Below are 21,025 nucleotides of genomic sequence, written 5' to 3'. Positions count from 1 at the left end.
TAGCCGACATCCAAAATTGGGGGGGGGGGGAGGTGGTGGTGATTTGAATATTATCGTCGGTCTATTGTCCGACATCCCTCGCTGCCTTTTTATAATTGTCGCGGCTATAAAAACAACCCTTTTTTTTTTTATTCTGTTAACGCCGTGTATATAATATTATATCGTTTCATTAAAATTGTCTTCGTTGACAAATTGTTTGTTAATTGCCGTTACACATGTCGCCGCACTGGCTGCAGGTGCACTAAACGATCGAGGATATTATTTCATAAAAATCCAATAAAAATAAAGCCAGACCGCTTCGGGACGTTCTCGAGGCAAGGGTGGGCCGATAACCCTTTGGGGTGGTGTGTAGCGTGATTGAATCGAGAGAGCTACGAGAAATAATATGCTTTTTTGTTTAATAAAAAACAAAAATGTATATATATATCTATACATATACGGCTTGGGTTTATTAAAACTGTTTCCGAGAGCTGTGAGCCGAATGAGGAATTTCAATATGGTATGCTATAGCTACCATAAAATATTGTACATTTATCGCATTCGTCGTCGGATGCGATTCGGAAAGATATGTACTCTAATAGAACGGTATGAGGGTGCGAAAATACCTTTTTAAATATTATACTGATTGTAGTACATACAAGTGAATGTGAAAGGTAATTTTGAAAATTCCCCTCCGAATGCCGTTGAAATAATGCTATGTCATTATTTAGGTGAATTATAACCGTATGGGGGTGCTCGCTGCCGGTATTTGCATAAACTGTCATAAAACCATTACATAGAACAAGGTGTATTTAACAGAAAATAATATATAAATGGAAAACAATATAATATACAACGAAAACTGTGACAGATCGTTCAACGGCGGTGCAGACGGCATTGTTAGACTTGCTGAATTCATTTGGCGAATTAAGGTTAATTATTTACGACTGTCATGCCGACTGGAAGGAAGCCGACTCGCCAGCAGAACAAAAATATTTTGGAGCTAATTAACAGCTGAATAACAACTGGCGATCTCGACTACTAACGATTAGATTTACAAACTGCGGCTGCCACGACGGCCGCCCCTCGTCCACTGCCGTCCTCCGACAAAATAACGTTGATTTTCTTCTTGTTTTCTAGCAGCTCGTTAATAGTCTCCACCAGAATATTGTGGTAGTGCGGATGATGCCGGTACACCGACCCGTCCACGCCAATCGTTATTTCCGGCTCGTCGATCCGATTCAGTATTGCTACCAGTCCGGCGGCGACCATCCGAGCCGACCTCTTCGACACACATTCGGCCACGTTCCGGATGACCTCCAAGTCGCGGTCCGTCGCTTCGATTCCGAACTTCTTTAGACATTCCCTGGCATTTCCGTACGAGCCTGGGGGGTCCCTCTCGACGTTGGAGATGACGTCCGTCGTTATGCCCCTCCGTCGCCGGAGCGCTTCGGGTATCCTGCCGTCGAAAATCAAATTCGCCTTGGCCATGTCCACCAGCAGCAGCCGGAATATCTCGCCCAGGTACATGCCCGAGACCATCTTCTCGAACAGCTGTTGTCTGGGGTTCACGGAGTTGGCGTCGACCTCTTGGTCGTATTTCGTGAGGAACCCCTCAAGCTCTCCGTTGTCGCCGAACGAGCCCCACTCCAGGTTGATGATCATCTGTTCCTTGTCCGGATCGCCGACATACAAGCCGATGGCGTCGACCTTCTCCACGTAACAGCAATTCGATCCCGTCCCCACTATCAGTCCCAGTTTGGTCTTGGGGTCTTTCCACGCGCAAGCCATGAGCGTGCCGACCGTGTCGTTGAGTATGGCGCAGATCCTGACGCTGAGACCCGCGTGTTTGGCGATGGACCGGCGCAGCAGCTCGACCACGTCATTGTCTACCACGCCGTCGCAGGTGAACCCTTTCGTCCACCTGGTCAGCACGCCCGAATCGACGCTCCGCTGCGACATGGGGAAACTGAACGTGAACCCCACCGGCAGCGACCTGTTTTTCGATTTGCTCTTAGCCGGCGGCGTCCCTTCGGCACCGTCGTTCAGGCCTTGGGCGTCGATGAATTTCTTCAGACACTCCGCGATGTGGTCGAACAGGTGTTCGCCGCTGCCGGTCATCAGGTCCTGCGAACACGAGTACGTCTCCTGCTCCATGTAGAAATACTTGTTGATTCCCAGCTCGCCCTTCAACACGCGGAAATTGGAACCGCCCAGGTCCAGCGCCAAGTACGTGCCCCGTTCCAGACCCGTGGGCATGTCTTGCACGTAAGTCTGGAAGCATTTCACCGTGGCTCTGGCGTGTGTGTCTTTGCCCAGACCGTCTTCGATGCAGCTGGCCATACGCCGCGACAGCTCCCGGAGCTTGCTGTTCGGCACCAACACCGTGCTGCGTAGGGCGTCCAAGCTCGACACCCTCGGAGTGCACAGCCGGTTCATCCAGCCGAGCGCGTCATCGAAGAATTTCATTTGATCTACACGATTTGTACGTACAACACATGTATGAATATAGGAATTATATACAATGGGTTGTTCTGATAGAACTGATTTTGTTTAAACCGCGTCTCCAATGGTGAGACGTTTTTTTCAACACCGAATGCAGGCCAGCCATACAAACGGGTTATTTTATTTAGCCGGCATATAATTAGGCGCACACATTACAATTATTAGCTAGAATTCAATTTTAATTAAAGCCACTGTGCTACAATATCTAAATCATAAAAGCGACGCTCCGAATATGAAATACCATTTTCTATATTATTTTATATTATAATAAATTTAAAATGTTCAAGTCCTAGTAACTGTTTAACATTTTTTAATACATTATTTATTAAATTATAATAAATACAAGTCTTTCAATACATTAATTATATTCATACACTAGATTAGTAGGTTTCCTAAAAAAGCACAAAATACAAAGGCAAAATGTACTATTTATCTCTAAATTAATAATCTAAAGGGAAAAAATGGCACATTTTATTTACTTTTAAGCTAGATGTTTTTAATGACTTCTATTATTTTTACGAAATTCATATAGTTTAAAATAACCTAACTCGTTAGGTATACACTTTATCATTCTCAAAATAAGTTTAAAATAAAATAATACTAGTACCTTTAATCACAACGGTAAGTTATAATCTAATGACAAAAACAAAACAATGCAAGATTGTTTTTATTAAAATATTAGCTTATAATTATTAATTATTATTTCTACAACTACTAGAATCTTATGATTAACATCATGGATTAAATAAATATACGATGTCTTGATGAAAAGAGTATACAAATCGAATCGTTTCGAGAGAGAAAGAGTAAACTTTTACAGTTTTGAGTTTTGACGTCCACAATTGGCTTTAGGACAAGATTTCTGATCCATAGATACGCTACTGGACCTTTTATAAATGAAAAGTAACACATAATATTAATTTCTTATATAGTTTGAAAATAAGAAATAAATTATCGTTAATTAATACTTCTCGAATTATACTTACGTTTAATTAGCAATATAAAAGCTAATAACCTTTTCTTGTTTCAAATTTTGAATATTATAAAAACAGATTGAGATGCACAAAAAAATACATTGTTTATCATCATAATCAGAGCCTTATTTACGCAAGGACATTATGGGTATTTGTCCAGTGCCCATGCGGATCAGGGGCCTACCTACTAGATTTAATCCTTTTAATTTAATTTACAATTTTTAATAATAGGCCCATTTTTTTCTTTTGTCCGGGGCCACAAAAATTCTAAATCAGGCTATGGTCATAATCGTTTAATAATGGTTAAGAAAAATGTCATAAAATTAATTAATAGGCAAATAATTACCTAGATAAGTATTTTGTTTACAAAAAATAGGTACCGGTTAAAATAATATTAAGTAGTTGTCGGGAATTCCTCGTTTATATACGTCTGGAGTTCCCAAGTATATATTGTGATGTCATTATAATCATGTTAAATAATCAAACCGTGGTGGTTATGGCTAAAAATAAATGCATGATCCAATACCCTTTCTGGGGTAGATTTTAGGGTCAAGTAGTTATAGGGAAAGTGCTAATTATTTCGTCTGGAGTTCCCGGTAGGAGCGAATGCCTTAGCAGAAGACATCCCGTGGCAATTATTGGGAATAAAACAAAAAGCTATTTTTTTTTTATAGGGAAAAAAATACATAACCAACCCCGGCCGTTGTCCGGCAATGCGAGTTACTGGAAACCCGTCGTGGGAAAAAATATAACACCGTCTCAGCTGACCTTAAGGTGTCACCAGAGATTGTGTACACCGTGTATGGGCACCATAATAGTGTATCTAATACGCGTCCCTTCGCATTGTGCCGGTTTCCACGAATATAACGTCCGTGGCATTGTGCGGGGGGTTCGCATGTGCAGGTACTTTATACTATTATACTATGTTAATTTAGACATTACTGGATAATGTCCCTGTATATGATAGCCCGGCGAGGGACTGCCATTGGTTGGGCCCAAGACGACGGCTATAAGAAGGAGCTGATGCCGTAATGCACGTCTACCGCGAATAATGCGACGGTCTAATATGTTTTAATATCGTCCGCCCTCGCCTGGGCCGTATCATCGGTTGTGTATACTTACAATAATATCATACACATCATAATACCTTTATATTATTATTATTTTTTTTTTTTATATACACACGGCGTAGGGATTGTGTAGATTACATCACGGTCTCACGATCGCCGCGCCACCGATCACCTGTTCGCGATCCGAATCTCATAATTCCATCCGTCTAGTGTATATACCTTTGTATGTACAATATCAATCGCATAAAATGACCGAGAGTGACCGTCCCGACACACAGACTAGGCGCCACGTGATGTCATCACGGATAAAAGGCCAAAAAAAAAAAAGAAACAATTCTCGGCTGCAAGGAAAAAAAGCCAGTACAGCGGGGTCGGGGCATAGTGGTCACAGGTTTACAGGAATTTTTAAGCCAGCAAAGTTAGAAAGTAATAAATTGAGGTGCTGTTGAATACATTTCTTCAATTTTAATAATAATCTTTTAGTAAGCTAAACTGAAAAAATAAAATGTATGATCATAATTATTAATACCAAAATATACAAAAACCATACTAATTTATTATTATATATTTAATATGAGAAAAAGATATCATTTATATACTTAAAACGTCATTAAAATAAAAATAGACATTTGACATGATCTTCATAAAATTATTCTATACCGATTTTGCATCTAAACGTGTAATACAAAGATAATTTTAATAATTTCAATCTTAAATTATGTTACATTTTCTACGCAAAATTATAATAAATAATAAACAATGGAGTTTTTAATTTCTTCTGTCAATTATTAGATAATACGAGCTTGTAAAATAATTTTTAAATTTCATTAAAAAAATATAGTATCAAAATTAAACATATATAAAATATAATCACCATAACAACTAGGTAATGCTTGCTTAAAAACTTGTTTTTACAAAAAACCAGAACATCTTATGACGGTCTAAAGACATTAGTGATGTACTGTTTTTCTATGTGAGCGCTTTATCTTTTGATTACAAATGTTGGATGTCGCAAAATGACGGACAATATAAAATTTGGTCATACAAATTGTATGACACTTAATACACTAGAACAAACTTAATTTATTAAAAATATTTTTCCATATTTACTTCTTTAATGTTTAACCCGTTGTTTTTTCAGAAGCAACATCGGAAAGAGTAGTATTGCATGTGTTTTCATTGAGAGATTCAGCTAGAGCGCAGTTAGCAGTTGTCTAACGGCTAGGTTTGACATTACAAGTATAGTTGTTCAAAATCAAGCCAATTAAAATATTCTTATTCGTTGTATCCAAACATTATTGTAAATGAATAATTAAAGTATTTTTTCAATAGTTCTAATATTGCATACACTATTTTGTTATTTATTTCTATAAAAAATAAAAAACTATACTTTTATTAGTATTTTAAATAAAATATAGTATAATTACCAGTATTTTATAGGTATTAATTTGTAATACTAAATTTATATTATAAGCATTTTATTTTAAGCATTTTATTCAACTTTATTTTACTTACTGTTCTCACATTCACTAACGAGTTTCCGAGTCAATGAGTAACTCCAGTGGGGTATTCAGTGCATTTAAGCTTATTGGTTCTTATTTTTTTCTTCAGACTATCAAAGTTATTCCTGTAGCACAAAATATATCTAATCCAAATATTTTATATTTTATAATTATATATTTTCTTTTATCGCACAAAAAGTTAGGTTAAGTTGGGTTTAAAAAGAAGCCAGTCCACTGGGCTCTTAACTTATCTAAATGTCTCCAATGAGAAAAACTACTAAATTTTAAGAAAACTATCGTCTTAAGCTAAACATTGATCACCGTGTAGAGTTACAAAAATTATTGTCCTATCATATTAAAATTTTTTTTTTTAAATGTTACACATGCACTCGGGCTGGCATTTGTATTCTAATTGTCGTCAGACGCATCATTGTGTTGGGTATTTAATGGTCAGAGCGACAATGTTGAAAAAACGGGTTGTGTTTTATTATTAGCCGGTAGTCAAACGGCAATTATTATTAAAGCAACGTGACCATAAAAAAACGAACGATATAATATATATATATATATATTTTTAGACATTTAAATAACGCATGCAACAGATCCGTAAAAAACAAAGACAATCATTGACAAACCAGACACGTATTATAGACACACATCACAGTAGTACATTATACGGTTTATGATCCTTTGTTCCCTTTGTCTTATGTGCATCCGAAATAGTATTTAAAATAGTAAGTATAGTAAAAAAAAAAACACACCATTGTATAATGACCAATACTTGCCGGTTCCACAATCGAAGCTAAAAAGTTTTATTTCAAACCAAGACATTATTATTTAACCTCATTTAAGAAGGGGTAAGAATTTTTGCTTGTTTCTTTTTCGATTGGCAGATTGATGAAATTCGCCCTAAGCCAAACCCAAGCTAAAATGGTAAATGTTTAATATCTAAGCTTAGGGAGGAAAGTTAAGGTTTACATAATATTAGCTATTAAACGCCAATTTTTTTTTTTTTTTTAACAAAATGTGACGCATTTAATAAAATGTTGATGTTTTTCTTTTATTTGCAATATTTTCAAAATTGGTACAGTTTCGAGTTTGTACTGAATTTTAAAATTCTTTTGTTGTTTCTGTAAATGAAACTGAACTAAAAAATGTATGAGGCAATTATATTTTTAGACATATTATAATCAAACTATTCATTTTGACATGATACCTAGTAAAATGTATTTTTAATTAATATTAGCAGACATAGCTTGCTAATGAAAACACTCGTTGGTGATGGTCTGATTTCAGTTCTGATAGAAAGTATGAATTATTCGGCTACATTTAACATTACTAGTTTTTTTAAAAAAAATAGTTTGTAAGAAAAATGTGTTTGAATATTAAAAAATATTTCGAATCTCATTTATTTAATTTAAAAAAACTGAATTTTTTTAAAATAAAAAATCAGTTTTCAAAATAACCCAGTAAAGAGCCTAACAAATTCTTTGGAAATCCACAAATTTACAAAGTATTTTTACAGAAATTTAAATTGGACGTCTCGCTATTTTGTCACAGCAAAAGTATTTTTTTACCACCAAAATAGCGTTTATTCATAGAAAAAATTGCTCAAGTTCAAAACAAACCCCTTTGAGCTTCCCGCGAAGGTCTGAGGGGGTAGCTCAGGGTGATAAAAAACGCTTGTATGTGTCTGTGTACAAAAAAATTCGGTGTAATTTCATAGTTAGCGTTAGTGTCTGCCCCGGATACATTGTAAGAGTGACTATAGTCCCCCCCCACCGGGGCAACTAAACGGGTCCGCGGGGTCAGACGCTGTTTGTCAGTTCGCCGTTGTTAGTGAATAGTATAAAAATATGTAAAAAAAAAAAAATAATAATAATAATAAAACCATATTTTTCAACGGGTCCGCCACAAAAGGACCGCGACAGTTCGGAATGGCAACATAAAAATATGTTTTCGCCTCGAGTGACATAGTGCACAATACCGGGAGAAGGCGATAAATCATCCTGTGTTTTCGGCCGCCTCCGCGATTCAAGTATAAGTATACCAAAGTATAAGTACCCGTATAATAGACCAACGATGACGATGACCGATATAAATGATTTACCGTCTATCTCTCTTTTCAAGTCGGCTAGTCGACCATTGTGTGTAAATATTTCTTAATTTTTCCGCCGAAAATCCTTTTTCAAATGCCGACCGCCGTACAATATAATATAAATATAAATAAATACATATATATATTGTATATAACACGTACACCCATATGTGTGTACAATATTGTGGACAATCGACGTCGATTATATTATGTGTGTGTAAACAGTACGCTTATAATATCTCCACCTGGTCTCCCGAGTGACTCTTATATGGACTAAATATAATAGTATTTTTTACTTACATCTAAAACAAACGCTTAAGGTCAAGGGGAGGTGGGCACGTCCTCGCCCTCCTCACAGTAGCCAATAGATGTTAGCGGGTCCTGATTTTTATCTTTGCTTACTATTGTAGCTAGGAACCTCTTGAATGAGTATTTAAAACTTGAAAGGATAGCAGGTACAAAATAATGTTAATTTTTTACCATACCGTACTTAAATTTTAATACAAAAATCGTTTAACAGATGTATTTAATATAGTCAGATTTTTAAATTTTAATAAATAAAATGTTAAGTTATGTTTACTTAATACATTTTTTTTTATCGAGAACTATCTAAAAGGGAAGATCTTGTTTAGTTATCATTTTTTAAGTGCTGAAAATTGAAAAATTTTGGTTAAATATGAAAATATAATATAACATTATATTTAATGGGTATGTTTTATATAGATTCGATTTTTTCAAAAATAAAAGCGTTCATTCGCACTGAACAGGAATAGGTTGTTTTTGTTTGTGTTTTGGATTTAACAAACACAGCAAATATACAAAATAATCATATCCATCTATTCAAACACAGTAACAGCGACAGTGTTATCGGCTGGAGTAAAAATATTTAATGGGAAATTGCCGTAGTAATGTTGTTAAACCGAAATGCATATTGATCTTAAATTAAAATCTTTACAAAGTCATAACAAACAAACAGATTGATAAAAATTTCAAACCCTAAACGTTTTTTTTTTACATTTTTTGTCTAAATATATATTATATGGAATTAAAAACATATGTTCTCATTTGAAAAAAATACTTACATACAAGGGGTGAAGATAAAATTTGTCCAAGTACTAGTGAAACATTATCCAAAATGCTCTCATATTTTCCTAGAAAATGAGTGTCTTACATCAAACAGCAACAGTTGGCCCTTCACCTCGGCCAATTCGTCAACTAATTTGAATTATTATAATTTTTTTTTCTTGTGGAAAATGGAAAGGTGCAACGGTATAAGAGACTCGTAGGTCCTATTATTTATATAAAGTCATTGTCCGATCGATCAACCGTCGTCACACTCCCGACACTGTTATTCGGACCCGATGCTCGTCCGAAACAGAACGTTTTTTTTTTTTTAATAAAGAAATCAAAAGAACGATTTTGTATTTTGTTGTTTCCCCAGACATTGTATTATTTTTTTTGCCCCGAGTTAGTAACGGATCGATGACGGTTCGGTGTGCAATTGACCCGTCTGTCACGAGCCGCCGTTCATTTTTGGATAGGTACACCTAAGTAATTCATACTGTATACTTGGGGGGTGGCGCATAATAATAACAATAACATAATATAACAAAATATTGCGCATATTATCGGATAATATATATATCCGTTATCCGTTATAGCGATCACCGTCGAGAGGACGATGAGAGGGGCACGTGGACCCTGGCCCTGGAGGGGAGGTGCGGCCCCGTCAAAAATTGACGAATTGGTGACTTTTTGGCCATTGTCATTATTGTTGTATCCTAATTTTTCCCTGGGTTTTTTTTTTTGCCGTCAAAAAGTACACAAAACACAGTTGGCCACTGTCGATACGCGCTCCACGCATTCGACCGTGAAAACAATGCGGACAAACGTCGTCCGGAGACGAGGCCTAATCGAAAGGAAAAGAAAAGAAAAAAAATGATCTGACGAGTCGGGTAGCAGTTTTAACGGATAAACCGCTTTTGAATTGTGTCAACCTATAACCTTACCAAGTCACTTTATTAAAAGTGCTTCATTGTAAAGTCTGTGGTGCGATGGCACAAGTCGACGTGTACACGGGGATTAGAAATAAGAAAAAAGAAAAGAAAATAGGAAATAAGATTACTTGTTTTACTTTTTACACCTACTTACTCTTTTGTCACGGTTCTTCCTTTCAAAATAATTATTTATTACTATCCTTTTTCACCTCAACTCTTAAACTCTTAAACCTTTTCCAACCAACTTTTTCCGTTCAAACGATTCTTCTTTAGTCTTTTTATGAATACCTATGTAAAGCATAAAGCTAGATCCCCCCGAACATTTTCAAATTGGCAAACTATATTACTGACTGCGTGCTGACACAAGGGACACATATTTCCAATCTGAATATCTAAGGTTGTCCATGTAAGTTATAATATTTAAAGTTCTGGATTTTGTAATGTAAAACTACAACATTTTGAATACTTATGTTAAGGATGATTTTTTTTTTTTTTTGGTACATTATAATATGAATTGTTTTCATACATTTGTAATTATTGTAATCTATTCGATCTACTTAATACTGATGGATTTTAAGGTGAGTTTGTTGAAATAAACAAAAATAAATATTCTGCACCAAATATATTTATCGACAAAGAGATTTCTAAGTTAAAACAAATCGGTAGGTACTTAAAATTATATAGATATATTTTTTTATGCATATAATAATTATAATAATATTAGTAATTGAATCACACTGGTAAGTTTTATCCATAACATTTAAGCACTATCTACTTCGGCTGCACCGCTCGTTTCGTTGCATATAATTATTATTATTTACACACACACACACAAATATTGATTTTAATACAAATATTATGCAATATATTAATATATGGGTAATATAATATATTTTTATTTTTTAGCGAAGGGTACTATAATAGGTACATAGGTAGTGATTTAAATATTTGATTGGAACGTGCACACACACAACAATTTATCCACAAGTAAATATTACGAATAGGTTGTTAGTAGGTATACTATCATATAGTTTAATAATTTAATAATAAAGTTTAAAGTAGTAACAAAATTAAAAACTAATTAAAAAAAAAAAAAAACCGCACGTCTAATAGTTTAATCTTCTGTTGTTCTCCATGTCGGCTTCGGTAACGCGGTCTTGGTTTCTAAACGCACGAGGTTTGTCTTGGTAGTCTCTGATGCGGTCGTTGTATCTTTCGATTTGTTCCTGTAACATCCTGTGCTCGATCTGCAAAGAACAAAATCATTTTTAGATTACACTATGCTCAAAATAATTATGTTTTGCTTCCCTCCAATCGATAGTAGCCTATTCAAATATGGAATGTTATTGACAGTTTTCTAATGTTTGTATTCTATTCATCGGTCCAGTGTTGGGAAAATCAGTGAAACTATTTTTAATACAAAGTAAAACACTTCTAAAATAAGGTAAGTTATTTTAAGGAGAAGAAGAGAAAGAGAGAGGTTTAAATATTTTTTTTTGTGAAATATAAATACTTAACTTGAACAATTGTTCATAGCTTGAAAATTATTTAATGTCTAATATAAGATATTTTTATACAATAAAAAAATGTATTCTAATTAAGAAAATCAGTAAACATAATACTCAATTATCGTCCGTACGTTAAAAAATATACTATTATTTTGTAAAGAAAAAAACCGTTCCTTATTATATTTGTCGAAGAAAACGAATATTTATTTTTATTTACTATATGAATTTATTTATTTTTTATTAATTAAACCTAAATGGGTTTATAATTTGTGTTTTTTTTCCAATGATAACCAGTTATTAGTTATTGGACCGACTCTTCATGTACCAACGCCATAAATAGTTAAAAAAGAACAGTTTCATAAAAAAAAAAAAAATTTCCACTAAAAAAAAAATTAATTAATAAATTCTTAAAAAAGGTTTTGTAGCTCTCCCGGAGACTATGGTAAATGTTGCTGAGACCCTTTTGTTCGTGTAATCGTCTATATAGGCTTAAAATAAAATATATGGACTATTGTTTCTTTTTCTGAAATACCCGTCGACTACTAGGACGTTTATGAGAAAGTTGATCATCTCTACAGCATGACTAATATTAATTTATTATTATATTTCAAGTGTATATAGCCGATGGCGTTTTTGTATACACACTCACCGTGGCCCGTTCTTCGTCGAGCTCCAAACAGCCAGTGCCGTCCAATTTGTTCAAATCGATCCTTCCTTTCCACCGCACGCACACGCCGTTCATTATGAAGTGTGACAGTATGTGAACCTGAGTGGGCAAAGAAAAATTAGCGACTATTAGTAATTTTGACACAAGACTCTCAAAACTACATTCTTAGAATATACATAGAGATAATTATGTAGGTAGGTAGGTACATATAGTTAAATGGTTAACAGCTACGACGCCGTCAATATATTATTACAAGATGTTTGACTTTTTCGAATTAAAACATTACAGGAGAGCGTACGAATCAGTTTCAGTGACTATTCACAATAACGGATTATTATATCCGCTGGCCGATTGAAAAGATTTCGGCTTATTTATTTTCCTAACAGCTACCATTGATACAATTGACTGTTCTGGCAAGTAGCCGTTCTGCTACTTAGTTGTTTTCGCTGCTAACTTTGTATATAACCGTCATCGGCGATGAGCCAACTGTTGTGTAAGATAGTCGCGGGGTCGGTATCGATATGGATTTTTAATTCCCTTAAACGAAGATATCGACGGTGGCAAGCGGAAAGAAACGAGAGGGTCGTGTTGGCCGAGCAGGCACCCGCGATAAATGCAGCTGTACGACAGACCGAGATGGATGTGGCCGTACCGAGGGTTGCGAGCGACGACACCTTGATATTGATAGATACCGACGATACCTTGATAGATACCGACGATACCTTGATAGATACCGACGATACCTTGATAGATAACGACGATACCTTAAATAGGGACTGTAGCTTAAACGCCGACCCTTCGGACATACCACCGGAACCGGCAGAACAGCTGGACTTAGTCGACGGCGCGACCCCTTACCGGCTCTGGCGCCGGGAATGCCGTAGGCGCTACAACAAACGTCGTCGGCAAGCACGGCGTGTTGGACGGGTCGGCGCTGACGACGAGACGCCGCCACAATCTTAGGCCAACGGGCTAAGAACAACAAACCCGCTCAGAAACGTGCTATTCGAAATAATCAAAGTAAATACCTAGCTTTTCGAATTTGTTTTTAATTTGTACAATTTATATTCTGTGTATCAAAAATATATTACAATTAATGTTTACTTTTGACATGGACATGTCTTTTGGTTGGAGGTCAATATGAAAATCTGTGCTTGCATCACGCTGAACGTTACCGTAGAAAATATGTGCGTGTGGCGCGATTTAGCGGTTGTTTTTTGAACGAAACATCTGATAAATAATAATCATATTCATTAGGTACTCCTAATGAGAATATAAGGACGTATAAGGATTTAATGATATATTAGGATATAATATAAGGTTATAAGGATAGTCAAATGAATCTGTTAGGTAGGCACTTATTGGCGAACCACAGAAATTGATTTATTTGTTAAATATGTCCACTAAATCGATTAAGACCATAAATAATAAAACAACTAAAAAAAACATTTGGCCAGAACATATAGTTAAGACTATGGATAGGAAATAACCATATAATTATCAGGACATATCACTCATAATATACAGGATTGAAAAAAAGTAAAATAATTATGTGAATCAATTTAAAGTTAATATCATCTTAATGTTTAAAAATCTTAGTCCATAGTGTATTAACTCGTGAGGAATGGGCTTAGGTTGTTGAAAAATATATCAAATTTTGTTTGATAAATAACTATGAAAAGTACGAAAAATAATAATTTATAAAAACATCTAATTATAATATCTTTTAAAACCTTGGCCGAGTCATAGCTGTTAGCCGATCGTGCTGCATACGGGATAGATATATTGGGAATGTGATAACATGACATAAAATTGGTATGAGGTGACGGCAAATCAAAAAGGAAAAAAACATATTATATTAAACGAAGCGATCCACACAGCCGCCGACAAGACCGTAAACGATAATTTATGTGAACCCTATTATGGTAGAAAAAATAACGGCGATACCGCTTAAACCTGTTACTAAAAAAAAAAAAATCGCCGATAAATTTTATCCGTCGAAGACACAAATGGCCACTTAAGTTTACTCGCCCGCGATTGATCTTGGATACTAAATTTTTAGACAAAAAAATACCATGTATATAAATATACTTTATTATTATTTCGCCCTTCATTATAATATCCAAACGAGTGTACATGCAATAACGCAAATCGGCTATATATAGATCATTATTTTTAAAAACATATATTATAATGAATCGCTTTTCAGAATGACTACCAAACGCTTTTTTTTTGTTAGTTAAGATTAACATCAAATCTTTGGCAGCTAAAAGAAGCAATCATTGATTTTTTAAATTGAATTAAAAAAATACGTACCTATAAAATACAAGTTTTTATCAATAATTATCTGATTTAAAAAAAAAAAGTTTTTTGAAACTATCTTTTTATGCGCTACAAAAAATTGTTTGGACTTTCCAATGACTAAAAATTGTTTAAAATCCGTTCCATAAATAAATGTGTCGACATCTAGGAAATATTTAAACATTTTTTTCTACTCTAAAATGCTCCCTAGCTCGTTTTTTGCCAAGTATTGTATCTTTTTTTACCCTTCATAAAATATAACAACTTACGTTCCGCTTTAACTGCGCTTAACATTTATTTTCTGGGTTTTTTTTTTTTGAGAGGAGTCACATTTTAAGTTTGCTGAGTTAAGGAAACACTGACTCTCACCCTACCCTCTCCTCGGAATGACCCCCCCCCCCTTTCCAGGGCGATAGTGTCACCGTGGCAAAAGCTAAAACAAAAGCATACACACGATTATTGTTGTCGGAGAGCCTTTTGTTTGCACACATCCAATTAAAAGCGAAAAAACTCTTGCCGACGGGTTGCGCGGTATTCCTTTGTTTCGGCCCGGGGTGAATTATAATGTTATGTAATATTTAAAATATTTAAATAGTAGTATTATTATTATTATTATTACCGTGGAGTACGGCACGTGCTTCAAAGACGTGTGCTTCTCATTAGCGTGTCGCCCGACAAAAATCGCAAAGCCAAAACAATAACTCCAAACCCGGACCGTCGTTGGCATATTTTTTTTTCAAAATAGGTAAGTACACCGGCTTTCTGTGGACGGTTTCGCCTATGCTGGATGTGCGATTTTGTATGGGCCACGCGCCGAAAAAAAAAACAATAAGAATATGATCTCTGTTTAGTGAGCAAAAAGTTGTAAGGAAATTGGATTTTTCAATATTCCCTAGCGAATTTTGTTTGGAAAAAAAACTAAAATAAATACATAAAATCCCTAAAAATTGTATTCTGATTTGGCCACAGATCTATTCTAGCACTTCAGTTTGATATTTTAATCATTTCCAAAGCTATAAGCAACTTGAAGAACTAATGTCAGTATTTTCTATTATGTTTGTAAAAAAAGAACCCTCGAAATTCTACATTAATTCTGAGATAGTTCTGAATTTAAAAAGGTAAAAAGTTATTTACTTGAAACAAATTTTAGACAAATGTTTAAACATGTTAAAAATGATATGTTACTTACAACTTTAGAAACGATTTAAAAAAAATCAGTACAGTGGGGTCGGTGCATAGTGGGGACGGGGAGGTCACAGGTTTACAGGAATTTTTAAATCTGAAAGTGATAAAATCACTTTTGAAAAAACGCTTCGATGCAAATCGGTAGTTAGTATTTTCAAGCCAGTACAGTCCAAACCAAGCACAGTATAAACCAGCAAAGTTAGAAAGTCTTAAATGAAGGTTCTGTATTTACAAATGAGCATCGAAGCGTTTATTTGAGAGCGATTTTATTCAATTTTATCACTTTAATTTATAATAATTCTTGTAGACCTGTGACCTCTCCGTTTCCTCATTGCTTTGATTACATTATGCCAATACTCTACTGTACTAGTCCTCTTGGATAAAATCGCTTTCAAATAAACGCTTTGATGCTCATTTGTAAATACAGAACCTTCATTTAAGACTTTCTAACTTTGCTGGTTTATACTGTGCTTGGTATGGACTGTACTGGCTTGAAAATAGTAACTACCGATTTGCATCGAATCGTTTTTTTAAAAGTGATTTTATCACTTTCAGATTTAAAAATTCCTGTAAACCTGTGACCTCCCCGTCCCCAATATGCCCCGACCCAACTATGTTCCGTCCCCACTGTACTGGTTTTTTTAAATCATTGCTTACTAAACCCGAAAAGTAAGCATCACTAGACACTCGATTTTTTAATGGGTAGATGAATTCTGACCTGACAGATAGCTAGTGACCTTCCTGGTCGCCTGTCAGTTAATACTTGTGACCAATTTGGTCGTCTTCCAGCTACTAGTAGGTAAAACATATAGTAAACCATCGAAATAATAACGAATGTTTTTATACAATAGGATCTAATTTTCTCACATATTATGATCACGCGTGATCATATTTATCACGTAAGATAATTTGATGACAATTTGACTTACTGTTATTGAAAAGTATCAGGAATATTTTAAATATTAGACAAAAATGTCATGCAACGTTTGAATATTTTTTCCGGCACATGTGTTTTTTTTAAATAATGTAGGTTCTGTTATTATCGAAATAACATGGCCATTTGCGTCATACTTCAATAGCACTATTTCTATATAGTATGAATAACGCTTGTAAAATAACGTATTATATCAATAGAATATTTTGAATAATAGGTAAATTTTTTTAATGTTAACGGAAATTGTTTTTCACTGTTATCATGTTTGCTCAATCTCACAGGTTTTTTTTATATAATGTAGGTTCTGTTATTTTCGAAATATCATTGCTATTTGCGTCATACTTAATAACACCGTTTCTATATAGTTTGAATAACGGTTTATCCAATTTTTTTGACTCATTTAATTCTAAATTAAAAAATTGTAAATGATCTTAAAAAATCAATCAAAATTATTTTGGAAAAAAAATGGCAAATCCTAAAGCATATTTGATATATCTACTATTAAAATGTAAACCACCCTCCTAAAAATAAAAAAAATTTACAGTTGGTCCACTTTAACTATGTTTAGTGGAACAACTTCTTATTTGTTTTTTTCAAATAGAATCATATTAAGCTCCTATAATAAGCCTTCTTTTATCGGGACCAAATTTTTAATAACTCAGTCTAACTAACATTGTATTGTGCCCTTTTATTAACCACAGTTTTATTTAGATCAACTTTGTATTTTTTAGAGACTAACTTTTTTCCTTAATTATTACTTAATAACACCGTTTCTATAAAGTTTGAATAACGGTTAATAAATAATGTATATTATATTATATTGAATATTTATTTTTGACACATAAATTTCCAAATTAAAAAATGTTATATAATTTTATATAATTAATCTAAAAATCAGAATTATTTTAGAAAAAAAGTGTCATATCTTACGCATATTTGATATATCTTTACTATTAATATGTATACCACCCTCTTACACATAAAAACTTAACAATTGGTCCACATTAACTATGTTAACTATAGAGACATACAAATATCCAGTAGGAACGACTAAATTATAGTTGCCCCTACTAAATGTTTACTGGAAAAACTTTTTAATTTAATTCATTCAAATAGAATCATATTAAGCTCCTATAATAAGCCTTCTTTTATCGGGACCAAATTGTTAATAACTCAGTATAACTAGTAATGTATTGTGACCTTATATTAACCACAGTTTTAGTTGGACCAACTTTGTATTTTGTAGAGACTAACTTATCTCCTTAATTATTAGGTAAAAGAAAATATTGAGCTATTTGACATATTGTTATCGAAAAATATCAGGAATATTTGTAATATTGAACGAAAATTTAATGCAACGTTTGAATATTTTATACGGCACATGTATTTTTTTTAAAAATTTGTACGGTCTGTTATTTTCAAAATAACATTGCCATTTGCGTCATACTTAATAACACCGCTTCTATTTAGTTTAAATAACGGTTGTTAAATAATGTTTATTTTATCAAATTAAATATTTTTTTGACACATTTAATTCTATATTTTAAAAATTGTAAATGATCTTAAATAATCAATTAAAAAATAAGAATTATTTTGGAAAAAAAATGTCATATCCTAACGCATATTTGTTGTATCTTTAATATTAAAATGTATACCACCCTCCTACAAATAAAAACTTTACAGTTGGTCCACTTTAACTATGTTTACTATAGAGACATACAAATATCCAGGTGGAACAACTAAATTAAAGTTGGCCTATTAAATGTTTACAGGAACAACTTTTTATTAAATTCATTCAAATAGAATCATATTGAGCCCCTCTAATAAGCTTTCTTTTATCGGCACCAAATTTTGAATAACTCAGTATAACTAGTAATGTATTGTGACCTTATATTAAACACAGTTTTAGATGGATCAATTTTGTATTTTTTAGAGACTAACTTATCTCCTTATTTATTAGGTTAAAAAATATATTGAACAATTAGACTTATTGTTATCAAAACATATCAGGAATATTTGAAATATTTGACAAAAATGTCATGCAACGTTTGAATATTTTATCCGGCACATGTGCTTTTCTAGAAATATGTATATTCTGTTTTTTTCGAAATAACATTGCCATTTGCGTCATACTTTAATAACACATTTTCTATATTGTTTGAATAACGTTTGTTAAATAATGTATTTATATGTATACCACCCTCCTTCACATAAAAACTTTACAGTTGGTCCCCCTTTAACTATATTTACTATAGAGACACACAATTATCTAGGTGAAACAACTAAATGTTTACTGGAAATTCTGCATAGATATACATAAAATTGTTTTAATGATTTGATCAATTTTTTTTAAAGATTTTAGGTGTTTTTGTTAAAATATACGAAATCTGCGAAAACACAGTTTCCCTGCAATTAAAAAAAAAACTGTAGTGCCGAATTTTTTTCCCGTTTAATATGTTATGGGTACATATGAGTTCCAACTACTGGCAAATTTTCAACCCAAAAGTTTTAAAATTACCGCTAAAAACCCCGAAAAACAAAAAACTTGTACCCCCCTAGGGGGGTGGGAAATGGGTATAGTTTAAGTTTGACACAACTGACGTGTGCGGGCATACCAAATAATTATTTCTTATACATTTCAACTCGATCCGACTCTTTTTCTCGAAATTATAGCCATTAAAAGTTCTAACTTAAAAACTCGTACGGTTTTTTTTTTTGTTTTTTCAACTTTCGTCTGTGAAGAATTAAACTTTTTTAACTTTTACCCCCCCCCCCCCAAAGTACAAACTTTATCTTACATTATCTCATATCACAAAACTACTTTCCCTTGAGTACTTAAAAATGCATGTTATAACGCAGAATATTAATAACTTAATTTGCTTATCAGAACATAGGTTTTCAGGATATTGAAATCAACCAGGTGAAATAATTATTGTGGTAAATTTCAAAATCGCAGAAGTGGGTAAACACACTTTTATACTCCTAGCCCAAAATATTCGTCGGAAATCCTTTTAACACTCTTCCCAGGACGATTTGTCGACGGGTTTAACCGTGCGTGGATATTTCATATTATACAACAAACATATTTTATTATCGTATCGCCTTATTAGAGAGTTTTAATTGAATCCTGTTGTACACCGCGGGGAGCCCCAGTTCGTCCCAAATCCGGTATATCGACCACCTCGGTGGATCCAGGTATAGTGTGTAGTGTGTACACATGTTATTATTATATTATATATTATACGGATATTGAATCCTTTTTGCTCGCTGCTGTCGTTTACAATTTTTAACAGCTACCTGGCGTACAACGTGGCTGAGATGTCTTGATCCCGGTATACACACAATAATAATAATATGATATTTTTGTTATCCGTTAGTTTTTATGATTTTTTTTTCCAAGGCGACGAAACCGAGAACCCGTGTGTGTACAGAGAGAAAACCCCATCATAATAAGCCGGAGTAGTAAACAAGAAGCCAACCCTTTTTTTTTTTCAATCTTTGATCCGTGCACAGGTTTCAATAACCGTGTAAAGTCACGAGAAACCGGATCAACGTCAAACGAGCCAACAATAAACGCAGACACTTTGTGTGATTTGTGATTTCGAGGGATTTAAAATATCATAAAGTATATATATGTATATATATATATATATTAATATATACCCCGGCACATCACCACCCCTCGAGGAGTCTAATAAACCCACAGCTGCTTAATTTCTATGCCCGGGCACGTCAGCCTATTTCAACAATTATGTACAACAATCATATTATGATCACAATATCAAAATATTATTATGCAATGTAAGTGCTACGGTAGAACACCTAGATGTATTTTTTGACAGCCATCACAATTTCCTAGATGTATATCTCTAGGATCAATATGAGTTTATAAACATCTTATTAATATTAATATTTCTATCAACATCATATTGTAGATATAGCCCTGGATCTTCTGGGAGAAATGTCTTTCCAACCGATTAGATCAGAAATTGTATCTAAAAGGTACTTTATAAGGCCAATAATTAATTTAAAAAGTTCACCTTTTCCTTATTAAAATCGAGAAGAACACACGAACAATTGTACGCATTTTAAATATAATGTGACCATATTCTAGAAATTATATTTTCAAACCATTTTTATACTATATCCCAGATAGCTCTCAGTAAATTCAGTGATGCTTAGTTCCGAAACAAAACATTTTTCATAATGTATTTTTTTTTCTACCAATGGTTACTCTGAGTTGAGGAGGGTTTTGGTTTGTTCACATTTCCAGCAATTGCATGCTTCAATAGCATCTCCCAAAAG

At 33.8% G+C, this 21,025-nt stretch overlaps 2 protein-coding genes across 2 annotated transcripts in view; both read right to left on the bottom strand.

Moving 5' to 3' along the window:
- Positions 1-1,020: 1,020 nt before the first annotated feature.
- LOC126839778 (hexokinase type 2-like) lies at positions 1,021-2,448 on the bottom strand. The gene has a single exon (XM_050575186.1). It carries the CDS (start codon positions 2,446-2,448, stop codon positions 1,021-1,023), a length of 1,428 nt encoding a protein of 475 aa, XP_050431143.1.
- Positions 2,449-10,746: 8,298 nt separating this feature from the next.
- The window catches only part of LOC126839604 (protein big brother-like), a 28,891-nt gene continuing 18,612 nt past the window's right edge, over positions 10,747-21,025 (bottom strand). Inside the window, exons 4-5 of the mRNA XM_050574997.1 lie at positions 12,283-12,399; positions 10,747-11,372 (exon numbers count right to left, since the gene is read on the bottom strand). Coding sequence (XP_050430954.1) covers positions 11,232-11,372; positions 12,283-12,399 — 258 coding nt within the window. The 3' untranslated portion in view covers positions 10,747-11,231. The remainder of the gene's footprint in view (positions 11,373-12,282; positions 12,400-21,025) is intronic.

This window comes from Adelges cooleyi, unplaced genomic scaffold, assembly GCF_023614345.1.
Source record: "Adelges cooleyi isolate 19-005CV unplaced genomic scaffold, UGA_ACOO_1.1 ACOO_flye_CR_arks_rails_tigmint_CR_PRNA_307, whole genome shotgun sequence".
In the NCBI taxonomy this organism is placed as follows: Eukaryota; Metazoa; Arthropoda; class Insecta; order Hemiptera; family Adelgidae; genus Adelges; species Adelges cooleyi.
This window is presented reverse-complemented; position numbering and strand designations above follow the sequence as displayed.

Bases quoted from the DNA above. Each gene is read 5' to 3' on its own strand.
- LOC126839778 (XM_050575186.1), bottom strand. From the start codon at position 2,448: ATGAAATTCTTCGATGACGCGCTCGGCTGGATGAACCGGCTGTGCACT.